Source organism: Anabrus simplex, chromosome 6 (assembly GCF_040414725.1).
Source record: "Anabrus simplex isolate iqAnaSimp1 chromosome 6, ASM4041472v1, whole genome shotgun sequence".
NCBI classification, from domain to species: domain Eukaryota; kingdom Metazoa; phylum Arthropoda; class Insecta; order Orthoptera; family Tettigoniidae; genus Anabrus; species Anabrus simplex.
Window position 1 is genome coordinate 322,871,877 of NC_090270.1, and position 19,969 is coordinate 322,891,845.

General features: G+C 39.7%; 1 protein-coding gene across 1 annotated transcript in view; it reads right to left on the bottom strand.

The window, feature by feature from the left end:
* Positions 1–19,969, bottom strand: part of LOC136876006 (cytochrome P450 6k1-like) — a 92,530-nt gene that overhangs the window by 42,179 nt on the left and 30,382 nt on the right. The window contains exon 6 of the mRNA XM_067150564.2: positions 1,325–1,546. Coding sequence (XP_067006665.2) covers positions 1,325–1,546 — 222 coding nt within the window. The remainder of the gene's footprint in view (positions 1–1,324; positions 1,547–19,969) is intronic.

Genomic DNA, 19,969 nt, shown 5'->3' on the forward strand with positions numbered 1-19,969 from the left:
TGCGTGATTTCTTGATCCCAGTCCTCTCTTCATGTCCCTGTCGAGTAAAATACATACATCCATACATACATACGTATAGGGCCTAAGTTTAACCTCAAAATGTATATAGTCGAAAGCGGGAGGTTGTGGGTTCGGGTCCCACTGGTGTCTGGTTGGCCATTTTTGTTCTGTACTTAACATCTCTTCAACACGTACTGAATGTACGTAACACGACCTAATAGGTTGAAGGTTGGTTTCGAAAACTCTATAATGTTCTACATTAGATTTATTCTACTATAATTTGGTATATATGAAGGGTTCTGGAAACTTATTGTAAGGTTTATTATCCAGATACATGTAGAGACATCTGGAACATAGCAGAGATGTTCATGTGTATTGGTAAACAGTAATGAAAGTTCTAGCTGGATCCATTCGACTACCTGGTCGATCGATGTTTCGAGTGTCTTCCATTAGATTGTTGTAAGATCCCTCCCAGAAATCGATAATTCTAGACGGTTGATCGAACAGTATACACATCGAACCGTCAGTTAGTGAGGCGCTGAGTTCAAGAGAGCGTATGTTATAGTGCGCGAGTCAGTGTTGTTGATATCTGTTCTTGTCAGAATCGACTTCAGGATACTCCGCTATTAAGTGTTGTAGTGTCACTTGCTAGTGTGTATAATTGTGTGTTGTGACTTACAGTGACGATAAAGTAATTTACACAAGGAAGTGAACGTGTTCTAATGTGATATTTATTTCTGTCACATGAAATCGCATTTGACAACGATAAAATTCGTCATATACACGGTGTGATTACAGAAGTGCAGTAGATAATATGCCAAAGTTCAAAGACAAAATATAGGCCTAAAATCAAGCCGGAAAATATGTGCTTCATGACGTGGCAAAACTATGACGTGAAGCGTTTGTAATGTAGCGTACGGAGTATTTGTCTGTATTTCGCTGTGTGTTCTAATGTCAACTACGCACACACTTCGTTAAATATCGCCTGTATCCCTTTCGCATATTGCGAAATGACAGCGTCAGAGCTTGCCAGTTCACTGATGCCGGTTGACTAATTTCTTCCGACGCTGAGGTGGAGTACCGGTATGTTGCTGATATTAGAACACACGACGAAATGCATACAGGTCGTCCCTGCTTCATGAGAACAAACTGACCTTAATACCAACAGAGGAAAACTGAAATTACTTCGAGATGATATACTTACAGATGTCTTATTCAATTAGTTTTAATTAGCCTCCAAATTGAAAATTCCGAATTTTATTACTCTCCATTTTGGAAACGACTTTCGAACAGCTATTTAAGTGAAATTATTTTCTTAACTCACCATTTAGCACCATGTCTAGGTAGCTCATCTCTTGTACAGCTTCGTAGGTCAGTCCTCCACTGTACCTCATTAGGACTACATCAATTTCTGCACGAAGCCGAGTCTGAATTTCAGGATTAGATGCCAGTTCATAGAGAGCGAGGGTGAGAATGAAGGAGGGAAGTTCACAACCAAAGTGCAACAAATTGAGAGCGTGTGATGCGATGTCTTCATCGTTGTAGTCTGAAAATTTGAGGGTCTTTATCAGAAATAGTTATTTACTTATATGGACAGTAGCTAGGAACACCATAATGCACAATGCAGTATTAAAATTAACTTATTTTTACAGTGTCAAAAATTCGAAATACAGGATTATATAGAAACAACTACTAGACACGAAAACCATTAGTTAAGGAATGTAAGTAAAATCACTATAAAATCTGGCTAAGAATTATTTTTGTTTGAGATCTATTTGATGCAACTTTTCCTTCCACAGTATCCAGTCCTGGCCCTTTCTTTTCGACGATATACTAAAAGCTTTCATTCCCCGCCTATTTGGTTACGCTGTCTCCATCGTCAGTGTATTTCTACATAATTGTATCAAACTACATATACTCTAATCTTTTGTTATGTTCACAGCTTGGTCTTCTATTATTTACATATTCCATAATTACCTTTAGAGTTGTACAAACGAAACAAGTTGTGGATGTGTCAAAATGTATACCATCTATGCAGCGTGTCAGTATATTCCTTCTTCAGCACAACGCACACCAAGGGAACGTGAACGAGAACCCAAACGTGAACTACCTGACCAGCGCCCATCTGGCACATGGATTTAAAAGCTGTGGCACGCACTAGCTGGCGGGCAAGCTGATGTGGGCATGTACGCTGCGCGGGCAGGGTACATGATCAAGCGTACAGATCGCGCATGTCGGGTTGATTGTTCAGTTCGCAGGCGTGCAGTGGATATCTCGATTAGTTGTTAACTACGTACGTTGTCGTTTTCACTTCCTTAATTCATTTGCGTCAGTATCATGGATCCAGGAACGATAGGATGTTAAAATTAGGGTTTCCATACGTCCGCTTTTATGCGGACATGTTCGTATTTTCGATGTACGTTTTTACTATTTCTGCCAATGTCCATGTTTTTTTTTTATTTTTGATAAGTAAGATTTTTATTTTTTCATCTCGTACCGCCAACAAGTTATATATAAATTTTTAAATCGATTATTGAATTATTGAATTGTTATTCGATCACAATCGATCTCTTATGCTAGTAAACCGAAAATATCGATTTACATTGCTTACAATTCATGTATCGATCTTTTTAGCTAGCTAAGAGCCAAGCCAGAAGAAATGGCGCAAGTTCATTGAGTCATGTAATAATGAAGAACAATTGAGTGAATTACTTAAAGTCCGACTCGTTGGCTGAATGGTCAGCGTACTGGCCTCCGGTACACAGAGTCCCGAGTTCGATTCCAGGCCGGGTCGGGGATTTTAACCGCTTCTGATTAATTCTTCTGGCTCGGAGACCGGGTGTATGTGTCCGTCCCAACACTCTCCTCATCATATTCATATTACCAACCAGTACAGAAACACGCAATAGTGCTTACATCCTTCCACATAGGGTTGGCGCCAGGAAGGGCATCCTTCCGTAAAATAGAGCCAAATCCACATGTGCGACTCAGTCCGCACCCGCGACCCCACAGCTGTGGGAGAAAGCGGTTGCAAAAAGAGGAAGAATTGAGTGAATTACTTAAAATTACGCAGTTCTTCTTTGCAGTGCCAGTTCATCGTAACGCTTGTGTTGATATAGGAACAGTGGATAAAGGAGAGAACTGTTTCTGTAAAAGCGATTGCAATGATAACATTTAATTTTAGATATGTGAACTGCAAAAACTATCTTAAATATTTGTGTCATCCAAATGAACTGTTAAAAGAAAAGATTCAGTTCTGTGAGAAATACCCATGGGACACGGGTTCTGAAGTGTAGATATGTGCGATGTGTATTTTTTTTGTTTGTTTCTTATGTAAATATAGGTATTTGACAACGTAAAATTGAAGTAATAATGTTACATTCGGGATTCGGCAGTCGTAAGAGTGTGTTTATGGGTCCCGTTGAGAGTGTCCTCATTTTGGGGTTTCAGGATATGGTAACCTAGTTAAAACGAAGGAGATGCTTTATGATGTGGGTATGGATGTCTGCAAGAAGAACATTAAAAATAACCGTTTTCGCTATGTCATACTGTGAATTTTTGCTAATCTACTTATTTCTTTGTCATCGTCCAAGGCTTCTGCGAGGAGAAGGAATCCTTCTTCAAACGGAAGAGCGTTCATCATTCCACCAACGCTGAGCATATGCTTAATAAAACAAATAAAGTCCAGGCCGCGTAAAATACCTGTGCGCTAACAAGTTCACTGACGGTTCGCGTTTGCATTCGTGTTCCTGTTCACGTTCGTTCGCCTTGGTGTGTGTGTGTGGTGCTTTTTTTTAATAAAATTTTGCCAAATTGTTCTCCTCTTTGTTTCTTTTCATCTTACGTCGCACAATAATTTTAGTTCACAGATGGGAATAACACGTTACTAAAGGAAATTTACATAAACAAATACATCCTAGTCCAGCCCTGCTAGATAAGGTACTGTAGAAAGGCTCAAAAAAGGCCAAATAAACAAACCGTTCTTTGGAAACAAGTAGGGATGAGGCTTTGTCACATTAAACGTAATAGGCTTAACAAGAAAGAAACAACAGTACCGACAGTGTCGGTTCGTGACAATATTTTCTGGGAGTTCACAACAACATTTTTGTTCACCACCCTAGAACGCAAATCAGTAAAAAATGACATACTTAAATAATTTCACTAAAAGTTTCTTGCTTTTCTGCTCATAATATGATAGAACCCCAACAAGCAAGGATGCATTTTATTCGAGAATATTCTGTGAGTGTACAACAAAAACTTTTTTTTTTTGCTAGGGGCTTTACGTCGCACCGACACAGATAGGTCTTATGGCGACAATGGGATGGGAAAGGCCTAGGAGTTGGAAGGAAGCGGCCGTGGCCTTAATTAAGGTACAGCCCCAGCATTTGCCTGGTGTGAAAATGGGAAACCACGGAAAACCATCTTCAGGGCTGCCGATAGTAGGATTCGAACCTACTATCTCCCGGATGCAAGCTCACAGCCGCGCGCCTCTACGCGCACGGCCAACTCGCCCGGTTACAACAAAAACAAAACTAAAATTACTACTACTACAATGTTTCCATTCCGTAACTTAATGGAGTACGGCGGGACTCCTAGAGCATTAAAAGTAACGAAGTATAAGAGAACGAAACTGTATGCATGGCGTTTAAATTATCGCGTCGCTATTTTGCCTTGGCACCACCCAGAGCGCTGTAGCAGACATGTTAGCCACATGTTAGTCTTCTTTCTCTCCTCTTATGGGTATATCTGTGCATAAATCACAACGTCATCTGCATGCGCATGCGTATAGTCTTCAGGCTTGTAGCACAAGGGCCAGTGTGCTCCCTGCACTATCAGTCGAAACGAACGGCTGTCAGTGTAACGGAGCTTCGATATAAGTCAAATGCTTTCAATCGATTGAAAAAATCAGGTCGCAACAAAAGGAACAATTTTGAATTATCCATGAATGCGTGAATATGTATTACAACCGAGTGTTCACGTGCTAATGTGCTCTTGAGAGCCCACCGCCAGCGAGTACGGGATCAGAATTCGAACCTGCCTTTTTTCCACCGTATCCTGCTTCTCAGTCATCATGGAGCGTGCTGATTCTAACTGAGCTATTGCAAGAATCGGCATACAAATGGCAATTGACAGCCTATTCGGTATCTGTTCGTAGTCTTCATGTTCACAACGTAGGTCTTATTTAGTACGTTTACATGGTGATTGAGATCGATTTGAGTACACTTACCGTATTGAATACGATCCCCGTTTACATGTAGTATTTGAGTATCGTATTGAATCCGCCAGGCAACATCGACGTATACAGGCGATGCAGAATTGTAGTAAAATCGATATCACCTCTTAGAATTTAAAAACGCCAAATGAAGTAGAAGCCTAGGAAATAACTTTCAGTTTTGAAAGTATGTGTGGTATTCCAAATGTAATTGGTGCAGTAGATAGAACGCACATTCCAATTTTACCCCCCAACAGAAGGTTATCATGATTTTCTTAATCGCCAGGGCTGGCCGTCTTATAACATGATTGCAGTTGCTGATCATTTATACGGGTAAATATATTTACTGGCTTATTATATTTGTTATTTCGACAGAACTTTAATGATGATGATTTTGTCAGAACAAACATGGAGTGTGTGCGAAGTAGTTTTCAATACGATCTCAGTACGATCCGCGTTTACATGGAACTCAATTCGAACTGAGTACGATACGATCCCAGATTTTACCGTATCGACCTTGAGACTCAGTCCGAATTGAGTCCCCGTTTACATGGCCTTTTCAATACGGAAAGTGTACTCAGATCGATCTGAATCCTTATGAGGTCGTTTCGAGTTTGAAGTTTCAAATATTGAATCAAGGACTACTGATGTATGGAAGCAAGGGAAACACTGCTTCCAGCATCTTTCCAGCCAAAAAAGGAAAGAAGTATTAAAGAATATTTCACATCAAACGTAGTGAATTCATATGTTCATTTCATTTTCCCGCGCGAACTGTAATCACTGGATCAAGACGTTAGCCCTTTCGCGCCAGATGTCAGAGCTTTGCAAACGCTCCTACAGTGACTGCATATACATAGTGTGGCTAAAGAGTCCTTAATTCTGATTGGTTCCGCCATGTTTTAGCCAAATGTCACGTCAGCTGATTCAAACGTATGTTTTCCGCACAGGGTAGGATCACTCTTTATGCAATTTCAGCGAAGTACAGGCTACCTGTTTTAACCTTAATCATCATCATCATCTGTTTACCCTCCAGGTTCGGTTTTTCCCTCGGACTCAGCGAGGGATCCCACCTCTACCGCCTCAAGGGCAGTGTCCTGAAGCTTCAGACTCTTGGTCGGGGATTCAACTGGGGAGTATGACCAGTACCTCGCCCAGGCGGCCTCACCTGCTATGGTGAACAGGGGCCTAGTAGGGGGATGGGAAGATTGGAAGGGATAGACAAGGAAGATGGAAGGAAGCGGCCGTGGCCTTAAGTTAGGTACCATCCAGGCATTCGCCTGGAGGAGAAGTGGGAAACCACAGAAAACCACTTCGAGGATGGCTGAGGTGGGAATCGAACCCACCTCTACTCAGTTGACCTCCCGAGGCTGAGTGGACCACGTTCCAGCCCTCGTACCACTTTTCAAATTTCGTGGCAGAGCCGGGAATCGAACCCGAACCTCCGGGGGTGGCAGCTTATCACGCTAACCACTACACCACAGAGGCGGCTTTTAACCTTAATACAACCGAAAATATGTTTTTATTAAGCATGGAAGATTATTTAGTATTATTAGTTTCGAAATGTGTGTGAATTTACGAATTTCTGAGGTCTGCGTTTTGAAGAAAATTACGCTAGGCTGTTGTGCTTATGGATGCAGAAACAGATCCGGAAAGGTTTTTAAAATGAAACTGGACAACTGCTTGTTTTCAGCTCTAAAAGTAGCACGTTATAAGACGCTGCCAGTAACGAGTATAGTTGTCTCATGCATTATAATGGCAACAATAATAACAAAATAGGTTAGTAATTGTATGGAGGCCAAAGGAGTAAATGTCAGATTTCTCCATTAATATTCGCCGTATCGAAAACTTGTACACAAGGAAAATTGTTTAGAGTATAATTTCTGATCTTTTACGTTTCGTGTGATTTTACCGTGTAAGGAAACGTAACAAAGATTTTCACGATTATATTATTTTTCACAAATTTCCAAATATCTCCGAAAATACCTGTCGTATCTAAAACCTGTACATAACAAAAGTTACAGGAAAGGTCACTCCCGATCATTTACTGTAAGTTTCATTCATTTTCGCTGTATGAGATATTATGATTGATATATTCTCGAATTCTAACTTTTGTGGCTATTCATCTCTTAAAGGACGTGGTTATAAGTGCCGCCTAGCATTAAGTTGGGTTTTGGCACACATTATAATGATAATAATAGTCCGAATCCGTTCCTGAATGGTCAGCGTACTGCTCTTCGGTTCAGAGTCCCCCGGAGTCGATTCCCGCCCGGTGGGGTATTTTAATAGCTCGGGTTTGGGGACTGGATGCTGGGGTGTGCCCCAGCACTCTCCTCTTTATATGACAACATACCACACTACAAATCACCACAGAAACTGGCAATAGTGATTACATCCCTCCATATAAGATTGGAGTCAGGAAGGGCATCTGGCCGTTAAACATGGCCGAATCCACATATGTGTGACGCAGTTCTCACCCACAACCCCACAGTGGTGAGAGCGGTAGAAAAAGAAGAAGTACTGATAACAATAATAACAATTTCATTAGCAAAACCGATAGTAGCAAATAGAATGTTTAAAATACAGTGGATATATACCAGTTCTAACCGAACCGGGGCACAGAATAAGTCGCACATCATGGAGATAGAAACGCGGGTGGTCGGTAATTGAGTCCTGAATACAAGTAGGCCTACTCCGGGAATAGGTTAACTGCTTGTTTTCACCGAGTAACAAGTAATATTTTCTCAAACGATAGGCCTATAGTGATACCGGTACTAATATTTAATTTCACATAGCGGGGATCAAACCGTAGCCATAAATAAAGGAGTGCTATACACAACAACCCGGGGGCCATGGCAGTTGCTTTTTTTCACCACTAAGAGTAGAATGCTATAGTGTTAACTTATATTATGGTAACCTAAATATGGAGCTAGGTAATACAATTTTGTCTACCCATCGGTTAACTCATCTTCTGCGTGTGTTGAGATTATGTACGCACCGATACGTCATATATAAAAAAGTAAATTTCTATGTACAGTTCGATGATTCTGTGTTGCATATTCTGATATGTAAAACCATGTAAACTGGAATATAGTAATTAAAAATATAAAAAATTAACTGTAGGCCAACATCACCGTCATCACATACATTAAACCAGACAGTGACTATACTATGTCATGCCACATGTATTATAAAATAGTTGTTATTATAGGCCTAGATACCTACACAGAATTTCTAACCTCTTCAATAATTGTGACTTGTAGACCTATACCACGTATACATCTAAATTTTGAAGTTTTACGTCAGGTAGTCAGACTCTGAATATAACAAACACTGATAGGCCTTTATTCACACAGCATAAGCAAAATAAATAACATCTTAAAAATTGAACTAGTCTATTCTTAATTGAAACAATAATAATATCACTTTCCTTCATCTAACAGCGGATTGAGTACTTGGCTAAAACATGGCGGCTGGAATGGACTTGGCCACACTGTACATATAACGCTCGGCTCAGATGACAGCATATAGCCGAGGCTTGGAGTTAATACGTGTTAGTGCCGGTAGTGTAACGTGTCATGCGATGTTGTATTTTTCACAACTGTGATGGAAATGAAAATCCACAGCCTGTTTCCAAATTTCGTGGCAGAGCCGGGAATCGAACCTGAGCCTCCATGGTGGCAGCTAATCACTGTAACCACTACACCACAGGGGTGGACAAACTGAATGTTTATTTAATTTACTATCCGTTTGTTTATTCCATTTTTGTAAAATTTCCATGAGGGAGTTCTAGCCCCCAGTAACACCCCCAACACCCTCGGCTACTCCCCTGGCTCGCATGCCGGTAATAGGTACCACTTAGTGTTTTGATGTCCGGCTCCATGGCTAAATGGTTAGCGTGCTGGCCTTTGGTCACGGGGGTCCCGGGTTCTATTCCTGGCAGGTTCGGATATTTTAACCTTAATTGGTTAATTTCGCTGCATGGGGTTTTGTCGTCTTCATCACCATTTTATCCCCATCACGACGCGCAGGTCGCCTACGGACGTCAAACCTGGCGAGCTGAACTTGTCCTTGGACACTCCCGGTACTAAAAGCCATACGCCATTTCATTTTTACCTGTTTTGGTCTACAAATAATGGTTCAAACATTCAGCTGCGGCATAAGGAATGACAGAGTAATTTATTAGTGTGTGTCTTCGTGTTTGAGTACTTCTGTATCAACATGGTTGAGTATTTAGTATTATTCTGCTTCATAATTGTTCATAGCAAAATTATGCTATGATAAGCTCCTAGAAACAAATGTCTTTATTTTGTACTTTATTGCTCATGGCAACCTTTAAAGTAATTATTAGGGCAAGGCATTTAATGACCAAAAAATAGCAAGAAAATCCAAAATAAAAATGCATTTATGACCTAAAAATGGTTAAAAATGACACAAAATTTGAAAAAAATGACAAATAAATTAATCGTAAGTCACTTATTTATTAATCCTTTAAGAAACAATTAGCAGATTTGAGAGATAATTTTAATGGATGACAATGCATTAAGTTTAAATTATTTTTGTTTCTAACAAAGTAAATACCACTTTGCACCCCTGGTAAAAAAAAATATTTTAGAACTGGCATATTCTTCAAATACTCTCCTAGCAAATAGGTGTCATTTAATTAACAAGGAATATTTAAGAAAACAAACTTCAGTGGCTGTTTACAATCAATTCCAATTGAAATACACAATAAAAAGTTTGCGTAGGTTCTCAAATGAAAACGATTGCCTATTGTTTGCAAGTAACGATTTGTACATGGAAAAGCTTCTCTCTACCACAACTGAAACAATTAGTGCATACTGAAAACAAGCAATATCTCCCGGATTCAATTCACAGTCGGTAAGAGAAAAATTTTCACTCGACAATGCTTTGGCAATAGAACACAAAGTTTTATACCCACTGTTCTTTTGCAACACCTTATTCAATTTCATGGATACAACTTCACCCACTTTACCACACACATGATTCAGATCATTCACAACTTTATACACAATTTGCAGCTGCTCCACTAGTGGCACTTGGGATTTTTCTAGAGCACTTATTGCATTAGAAAGGGATCCGAAATTTGTTTGTATGTAGGAAAGTTTACCTGCAGTTTCTTTGTCAGCCAAATCCAGCCTCAGTTTTGTCGAAGGAATCGACCACTTTCTTTACAACTTCAAAGTTCTTGCAGTAATAACAACAAGTCTCAATCCACGTTCCCTATCTAGTCAAAACAGGTGAAAAGGGCAAGGGAATTTCAAGAGCTTCTGTTTTGAATGCTAGATGGGGCTTTTAAAAACACTTTCTTTATGCACCCAATTAACTTGTCAACTTCAGGAAAATTATGTCGTACCTCTTCCGCGGTCCGATGTAACGCATGGGCTAGGCATGTGACATGCACCATTTTCGAGAAGAGCGCTTGTAACGAATTTGCAGCCTTTACCATGTAGGGTGCTGCATCTGTTATCAAAAGCAGCACATTGTCATTCCGAATGCCATAGGGCCACAATAGCCTCAAAGACTGGTCAAACAGTTTGCTAATTGTTGACCTGTTAGCTTTGTCCAATTGCTCACAATGTAGTAGAAATGGTTCTCCAGCATTCCCTGCTTCCAGGACGCCTACAATAACGTTGGCTATATATCGTCCCATACTGTCTGTTGTTTCATCTATGCATACCCATATGTTTCCGTCTCCTACCCTTATCCTTATTTCTTGTAACGTTTTGTCATAGCATCTTCCAACGTAGGTTCTTCTTAATGTTCTGGGATCTGGTACAGATTTTCCAGTCTCCTCTTCTAAGAATGTACGCAGCTTTGGATGGTTCGATTTGTTCAGTGGAATATCGGCGCATAAAAATGCTGTACACAGTTTCTCACAAAATGGAGAAAATGTTGAAGATTCACCCAGTAGTGTCTGGTGTAAGCCACGGTTTCTTTTATCTTCAAGTCGCTGCACACCACGTTTATGTTTTCCTCGCGACACATGTTGTTCAACTGTAAACTTCTTTTCTGCTGAAACTCGCACATCATACACTTTGCAAAATAATATTTTCCCATCAGTGGAAAATATATTTTCTCCATATTGTGTAACAAATTGTTTTAATTTAACAATTGTACTTCCTTTAACTTTGGGCATCTTACAGTACTTGTCAACAAAGAATTCACTAGACTCTCAGCACGCGGGCGACTCCGCGACTGACTTCCTTCTTATCTAGCTGAAGATAAGGAGCAATGCCCGGCTTGGGTGAGTTCATTATGCGTCTTACATATAGGGGAAGCAGGTACTGCTTATAGTATGTTTTCTTGGAAGTGCAATCGAGTTGAAAATACTCTTTCCTTGAAAACTAGTGGCAGCAGGGTATGTTGCAAGTCTACGTTCTTTCTTGAGCAAGTTATTTGTCTAAGTTAAACATAATAGACAAGTATTGTAAACATAAATAATATAAATTAAATATCCAAATATAACGAAATATAACACTTCCCAGAAAACAATTAAAAATGCCAAAAATGAGCTTAAATTGCTCCAAAAATGACCTATCTCTTGTAAACTGCAAAAAATGAAAAAATGCCCTAAAAATTGCCTTTATTTAATCAGTCAATTCATGAAACATATCTACATATACTCAAGCTATATTTTGGCCTTCAAAAAAAAAAGATGCAAAATCATCAAATGCCTTGCCCTAGTAATTATTTATTTTCCTGATACACGGTGTTTTCAAAGATGTTGTTCCGCCTATTTTATACAAGCGTGCCGGGTTGAACACATTTAATTATGTATGTCCTTATATGGAGAACTAGCAAGATAACCGTGCTTCGCTACGGCTTAAAACTGAAAGTTATTATTCAAAGTTTTATATTTTGGAGAGTCCACTGCTAGCTGAAACTGTAAAATACGCGCTTACATCAACAGGATTTTGAGGAATTATTATTTTCTGATCTACCACTCATTTGAACCCCATACAGAACATCTAGAATGTTTGATTGTACGTCGAAGAGTATGGAGGAATGGATACTTTTTTAAAGGGTGAACGTTTTAAAATATTTGTTAGCATCTAGGACAGGGCCTCTCAGGTGCATGCACTGTGCACGGTGCGAAAGACGACTTCCCTTGGTTGACCAGAGTGCAGACCCCCACTCCTCGATTTGGAGCAATAGCGCTTACTCTCTCTTTCCTCACGCCTGTCTCGCTCGCTCCCCCTGTCTCCCTCTACCAAACTTGCTCCGTAGCGCTCTAAATCCGAGCTGACTTGGGCCGAGTAGAGCCGAGTTTAGCCGAGTTTGGCCGATTAGCCTAGAGGCGAAGCGTTGGTCCGAGCTGAACCGAGCGGGACCGATACACAGTGCACGGAGCTCTTGCGCCTCGATTTGCACGCGTGAGATTTTGGGCGTTTGAGAGGCCCTGATCTAGGATACAGAAAACCACCCTTCATAAAAAATAATAATTTCGTGCCTGAAACTGTTTCGGATGAATGGATATTGTGTTTTTGAGAGTCAACCACCACCCTTAGGGGAGATATATTTTGAAATACCGTATACATTTTATACATAGTACATAAAAGAAGACTTATCGTAAAATTACAACTTTATACGTCAAACGGTTTCTGAGGGTTGAATAATTTCACTTCCGGAGCTAACCTCATTTAACACTTTAGGGGTGTAACGTTAAAAAAAAAATTCTTGTTCCACGCCTAGGATTTAAAATATATACTGCTATTTGGAATTTGGTCTTCGTACGTTAAGCCGTTTGGGAGGAAGGAATTAATATATTTCTTTTCGGATCATAACCTCCATTTAACTCCCTGAGCGGTTAAATTTGTTTCAAACCTTCTGTTATTTAACACCTAGGATATCATTTGAAATTTCAACTTCACAATTCAAACGGTTTCATTTAAATGCGTATTTTTGTCATCATTACTCACCCCCTAGTCAACACACCTTTTGGAGTGCATTGTTTTAAGTCCACTTCTTATTTTTATCATCGTAAAAGGAATACAACTCCCTTTACAACCTCCTTAAGTTGATTCCACGTCCCACCTCGCCCGCCATATAATGCGTGTGCCTTTATTTTTAAAAGGGTTGAAAATACCAATTTTATCGTCCGTAACATCCTTCGTTTTCGAGATATATTTATCTTTAAACAAAAAATTGAACTCATTTTTCAATTCATTTATCCCTCCTTACTTGGATTTTTCAAAAACAAAAGAATAAGTTACTTGTTTCTTTATTTCTAAAGGAGATTCCAAATACAAATTTTCATGTCTGTAACATCTTCAGTTTTTGAGATATAAGTGTCCTCATAAAAAGAATTGAACCTCTTTTTCAGTCCGTTTTACAACCCCCACCCATTAAGTGTTTTTCCGAAACAAAAAATACGTGATACTTTATTAAAAAAGAAGATATTAAAATACCAATGTTCACACCTGTAATATGATAAGTTTTTGAAATGTACTGTAGATATGTTCACTTCAAAATTCACCCCCTTTAACACTTCCCCTTAAGTGGATATTCGGAAAACAAATTGTGCGTGTTCTTTTACTTTTAGAGGAGATTCCAAATACCAATTTTTACCTCTGTAACATGTTACGTTTTTGAGATATATTGTAAATATACTCATTTTAAAATTCATCCCGTTTGTCACTCCTATTTACCCCCTATTAAGTAGATTTTTTTTAAAAAAAGTGTTTCTTTATTTTAAAATCAGATTCCAAAAACAAATTTTCATGACTCTAACATCGTAAGTTTTTGAGGTATAAGTATCCTTATAAAAGGTATTCAACCCCTTTTTCAACATTTTTTCAACCCTTTCAGAGGTTTTTACGAAAACAAAAAAGAAACGTGTTTCCTTATTTTTAAAGGAGATTCTAAATACCAAGTTTCACGTCTTCTAACCATTACGTTTTGAGAAATAGACACACTCATTTTTAAAAATTCTTCTCTTTTTCACCCCGTCGGCGACGGAATACCAAAAATCCTTCCTTGGTAAGCCCCTACATACATATACCGGTATATAAAATAAGAGTTTTGTCTGTACATTACTTAGAATTTAAAAAGGATGATATTTCTGTATCGGTCGTGTCCACAGTAACAAGGAAATAGACTTTTTAATTTTCCACAATTTCTGAATGTCTGTCTGTCTGTAAATCTGTATGTACGTATGTAGACGCATCACGAGAAAACGGCTGAAGAGAATTTAACGAAAGTCGGTTTGCAAAGTCGGGGAATAAGTCGCTACAATCTAGCCATAAATAATTTTATTCACGCTGAGAAAAATGGTAGTTTAGGGGAAGGTCCAAAATTTAATTTTCAGATATTTAAGTTATTAGTGGTCCTATCTTAATCAAAATAGGTATTGTACCGTACCCAGGGGTAAACCCTCTAGGACGATGCCTCCATTCCTGTATGAACATCCGACTAACTCAGGGTTGGGCAGAGTGTGGGTTGGTTGTCGATTGGGTCAGGAAAAATGTCGAAGTTCTACACTACAATAGCAATCAATGACAGGAAATGGAGGTATAACACGAATGAGAAACAATCATAGGGGGTAAGATGGATTTATTAATAAATATCCCCGATCAAATCACACGAAAATAATTGAATCAGGAAAAAAAATAATAACTTGTAAAAAAATGAACTCAAAGTATAGAAATAATTTGAAATCAGAAACGTTAATTGAATGATTGTACAAATTTGACATTAAAGAAAAACAAGTTCAACAAAGAACATTAATATAAATCAAGATTGAGTTTCTTCTAATAGTCCAATGTTTATGTTGTATGGCAACAAGTGTACGCAAACACTGCCATGTGGTATTTCCGTATGGAGTTTCACACTATCGCATCACAACGATACGGTTTCAAAATTAAATTACTCCCGAGAGTCGTCAAACTATTTCCGTAAAATAAAAGTTACATAATAAGAAAAATTACGACGGAAAGAAAAATAATTAAGACGCACTGGACGCTATGTAAGGTATGCAAAATACTAGGGGCAAATCCTACACTATATTTACAGCAATTCAAATAATCAAACTAAACATATATATACATCGGATATCGAGTAAAGTCTTAAATGCTACACTGCTTCTAATGTGAATCCCGGTTCACTACAAAAGATCTAGACAGAACTAGATAAACCAACAATACTTCAGCACTCGGGCTGTTCCCTTTAAAAACAACGAGACAAGGTATACAATCATAAATAATAATGTAGAAACATCATCCTGTAAGAGGAAAACATATAAATAACCCTTAATATCATGAAGAAAGCAATGGGCAACATTGCCTCCTTCTGCTGCGTCTGAGCGCTCAACAGCGCGGTCATCCGTCATGTACTTCCGGGTAGATTACGAGCTGTAAAGAAATATTGAACTCCACTACGCTAAAGATTGGATTTTGTCTCCCGAGGCCGCCACAAGGAAATACTGTCTCTTTCGCACATGCCGATAACACAGGCCAGGAATCAGCTTGCCATGAGATAACGCCCATCATCAGCTATACGGAAACTCACGTATATTCATTGCTTCTTAGCATGCTTGCGCCATTTAACAACATCAGACTCAATAGTCTGGAATTAACACCGTCCATTCTGATCATAATATACTCAGAAGACACTAGGCAGGCACACACATCTGCATAATACTCTATCTTGTCAGGCTTACCATCAGCCTGCACCAATACATTATAATTCAGCATGCAATTATTATCTCATTATTCCTCATGAATCCCACTGGCCTTTCCACATAATAAGACGCAGTTCGAGTCCTTGGCAGACCATCAGGCAAACAGAATCCAACTTAACTTCAAAGATCTTAATTTAACAACGACGTTCTGCAGCTCCTTCTGGCAGCTTCTGTAAAACCATGCATCATGCAAAATAGCTATACCTGTCTCTCTGAATAACCAAAATAAAATAAATTGATACGTGTTTGACGTAATATAAAATGAACCTGTCGATCTAGCCCTTCTAGCCTACATATAAGGAAAACTCGGAATATCCTACGCTAAATGCTATATTTACAACAATAACTGATCCTATCAATCCCTCATTTTCCCAAACATCTACTCATATAGCAAAATGAAAATAAAATAAACATGCATTAATCTCGTATCCGAATCTACCATAGTAACAAAATTAAACAAATACATGCCGTCAGGCTTACTTTATATGAAAATTAAAATTCTATCTACACTGCCCTAGTACCTTAACATAAATTACATATCATGCCGTAAATAATACATGCGTCTTACTTTACATTCTACATGACTCTCGGGAAACCAGGATAGCAGCTTACATCCCCACTGCTTTTGGGATCTATTCCATGTTAATCACATTCTTAACATGTGTGAATGCACTTCCTTCCTCTGCAGGTGTATCCATCCTCTTGCTGGAAAACAATTCACTGGAACACAGAAGACTACTATTGATAACCTCTTCACTGCTTAATGCTGCGAGCCGAGATACCCTTTCTTTTACCAGATCAGCCAACACACTGATTCACATATATATAACACACTTCACTTAAAGGGTAAAAACACAGTTTTCAAAGCAGCCCACGGTTCGGTACGGAAGTTCCACGCGAATACGCGCCCGTCGCGAAATAGTGAAACAATAGCACGTTTCCACTACACTTGTTACTCTGCGGTCACTAAACACCGTCTTTATCAATTGAAAGTAAACTCTGCCAAAATTATACTATTTCATTTGCTCAAGCACAGTAAATATTGCGACTGCACAATTTGAAGTATCAATGAAACTCAGTTACTGTTACAGGAATGATACCACGTTAATCACGATCACCAACCACAGAGTTAATACATCCGCACTGTACAAATCTTTACCACGGAGATACAAAGTTGGTGCATCCGCACTGCTCAAATTTCAACTACGGAATACAGAGTTAGTACAACCGTACTGCTCAAATCTTTGCTACGGACTGACGCTCTCCAGAGCTAAGGGTTACTGAGGAGGCTTCGGTGACGCCAATAATGTTGGGGTTCCCGGGTGTCTGAACCAACCACCAATCAGAGAGTTCGTCATGTATGATGACATAATACTTATTGTATTATATTTACAAAACACAGCTCAAACACTAGCAAATCTCTTCCACCAATTTTTATAATACATTTCCAAGTATATCTGACTTCAGAAACTGTGGAAAAACCGATCTCTTACAGAAACTGACTTTATCCACAGAGCACGTTGGTCATCCTGGAATTTAGATTTGGCGCGGTGTAGCCTCCAGGTTTGCCAAATTCTTAAGTTCCCATTGGCTGAAATATCTTGCTTGGTCAGCATCTAATACACGTGTCGATCCTTGCCAGCGCTTGGGTACGCTATCCTTTCTCACGGTCATACGGAAATATGAAGCAACATCCAGCGAACCACAGTCTTGCTCAACATCCGGTATCAACTACCTTAGGGTACGATGCTTTCACATATTAGACTGTAACTTTTCTGAATAAATTTCACATATTGGTCAAATAATATTCCAATTATTATTATGGGCCGGTAGGATACGGCTCAGTATGAGAAGTCGCGAAGTCGCTACAGTCTAGGTCATAAACAATTTTAGTCACGCTGAGTGAAATGGTAATTAAGGGGAAGGCCTAATGGTCACTGAGATATTCATGAATGAGGTTTTTTAAGTACAGTCTACGCTATAAATAATTTTATAAGACGCCCTAATATCGCAGAGTCGAAAGAAAACCAAATGTAAAGGCCTACAATAGGCCTATAGAAATCTCATAAAATTGATCAACAATAACATTACATTGAATATTGTTTGTTGCGATGTGCTTTGTGACTTCTGTTGCCACTCATCTCCGATAGATAGGATTACTGCTGCATACCGTTTTTTCTCAAATTTGCTTTACGTCGCACCGACACAGATAGGTCTTATGGCGACGAAGGGATAGGAAAGGGCTAGGAGTTTGAAGGAAACGACCTTTGCCTTAATTAAGGTACAACCCCAGCATTTGCCTGGTGTGAAAATAGGAAACCACGGAATACCATCTTCAGGGCTGCCGACAGTGGAGTTCGAATCCTCTATCTCACGGATGCAAGCTCACAGCTGCCCGACTCTAACCACACGACCAACTCGCCCGGTCGTGCCGAGTGTAACGGCCTGCCTGAATATTGGCGGGAAGTAGGTGGGGAGTTAGATAACTTTCTTCTTTAGCAAGCCATTCCTCTGGTTCATAAATTTTCTGATACTACTGGTACATAAAACACTGGTTCTTCATAGCATTCGAGCTATTAATTCCTTACTCTGAGGCACTGATCGGAATGAGCAGTGTGTGTATTTAAAGGAATAATAGCAGAGGAGTGTTCAAGGCTGTCTGCGGGCTGATCATTCCAGCTCTGGATCTTTGGGCTGTTAGACCGGCATTGTAGTACTCTTCGTTAAAAGTGAGAAATTGTACAGTTTTTCATTTGATGGAGTATTTTATATGATAATATTGCTTTTAATTGCTACATTCCTACTGATGTTTCGGTAATGACCTATGTTGAATTCAGTTAAGAAAACAACAAAGACAGTCTTTCTGAGAATCCCGTAGTGAAGCACGGGTACATCAGATAGTTGTAATTAAAATGTATTTTCAAAATTGCATTCCTGTATGTCCAGTAGTTTTGGCTCGGCGATGATGAATCAGTCAGTCAGTCAGTCAGTCAGTCAGTCAGTCAGTCAGTCAGTCAGTCAGTCAGTCAGTCAGTCAGTCAGTCAGTCAGTCAGTCAGTCAGTCAGTCAGTCAGTCAGTCAGTCAGTCAGTCAGTCAGTCAGCCAGGACATGTTATTTTATATATATACAGATATATTCGGAGTACCGTAGTTGTGAACATGTAATGTACACCCCTCCAGGCTTGCGCTATCTCATAACGTCCTGGGATAGCGCTCGTAACCGCTGTTTCTCGTGCACGCAGAGTTGTCAGTCAGCTCGTGACATTGACATGCCTGGCATAGAGTGTGTAGTATAGAACAGGGCTTCCAAAATTGTGGTAGGCGTACTGGTACGCGAGCTTTCGGATACTGGCATGGACGATAGAAAAATATTTCATAATCTTCTGTATTTACACAGAGTCCGCCTCTGTGGTGTAGTGATTCGTGTGATTAGCTGCCACCCCCAGAGACCCGGGTTTGATTCCAGGCTCTGCCATGAAATTTGAAAAGTGGTACGAGGGCTGGAACGGGGTCCACTCAGCCTCGGGAGGTCAACTGAGTAGACGGGGATTCGATTCCCTCCTCAGCCATCCTGGAAGTGGTTTTCCGTGGTTTCCCACTTCTTCTCCACGCAAATTGCGGGACAGTACCTAACTAAAGGCCACGGCCGCTTCCTTTCCCTCTTCCTTGTTTATCCCTTCCAAACTTCCCATTTCCCCCACAAGGTCCCTGTTCAGCATAGCAGGTGAGGCCGCCTGGGCGAGGTACTGGTCATCCTTCCCAGTTTCATCCCCCAACCCAGAGTCTGAAGCTCCAGGACACTGCCCTTGAGGCGGTAGTGGTGGGATCCCTCGCTGAGTCCGAGGGAAAAACCGACCCTGGAGGGTAAACAGATTACGAACGATTTACACAGAACTATATTTCTGTATTTTCCTTTGTTACTTCAAAATTCACAGCCACATTATTATTGTTAAATTCTTACTTATAACACCAAGTGAGTATGTGGTTAATGTTTCAAACATTGAGGCTGTAATAATATAAGTATCAATTTTAAATAAATTCAGTCCTGGCACACTGAA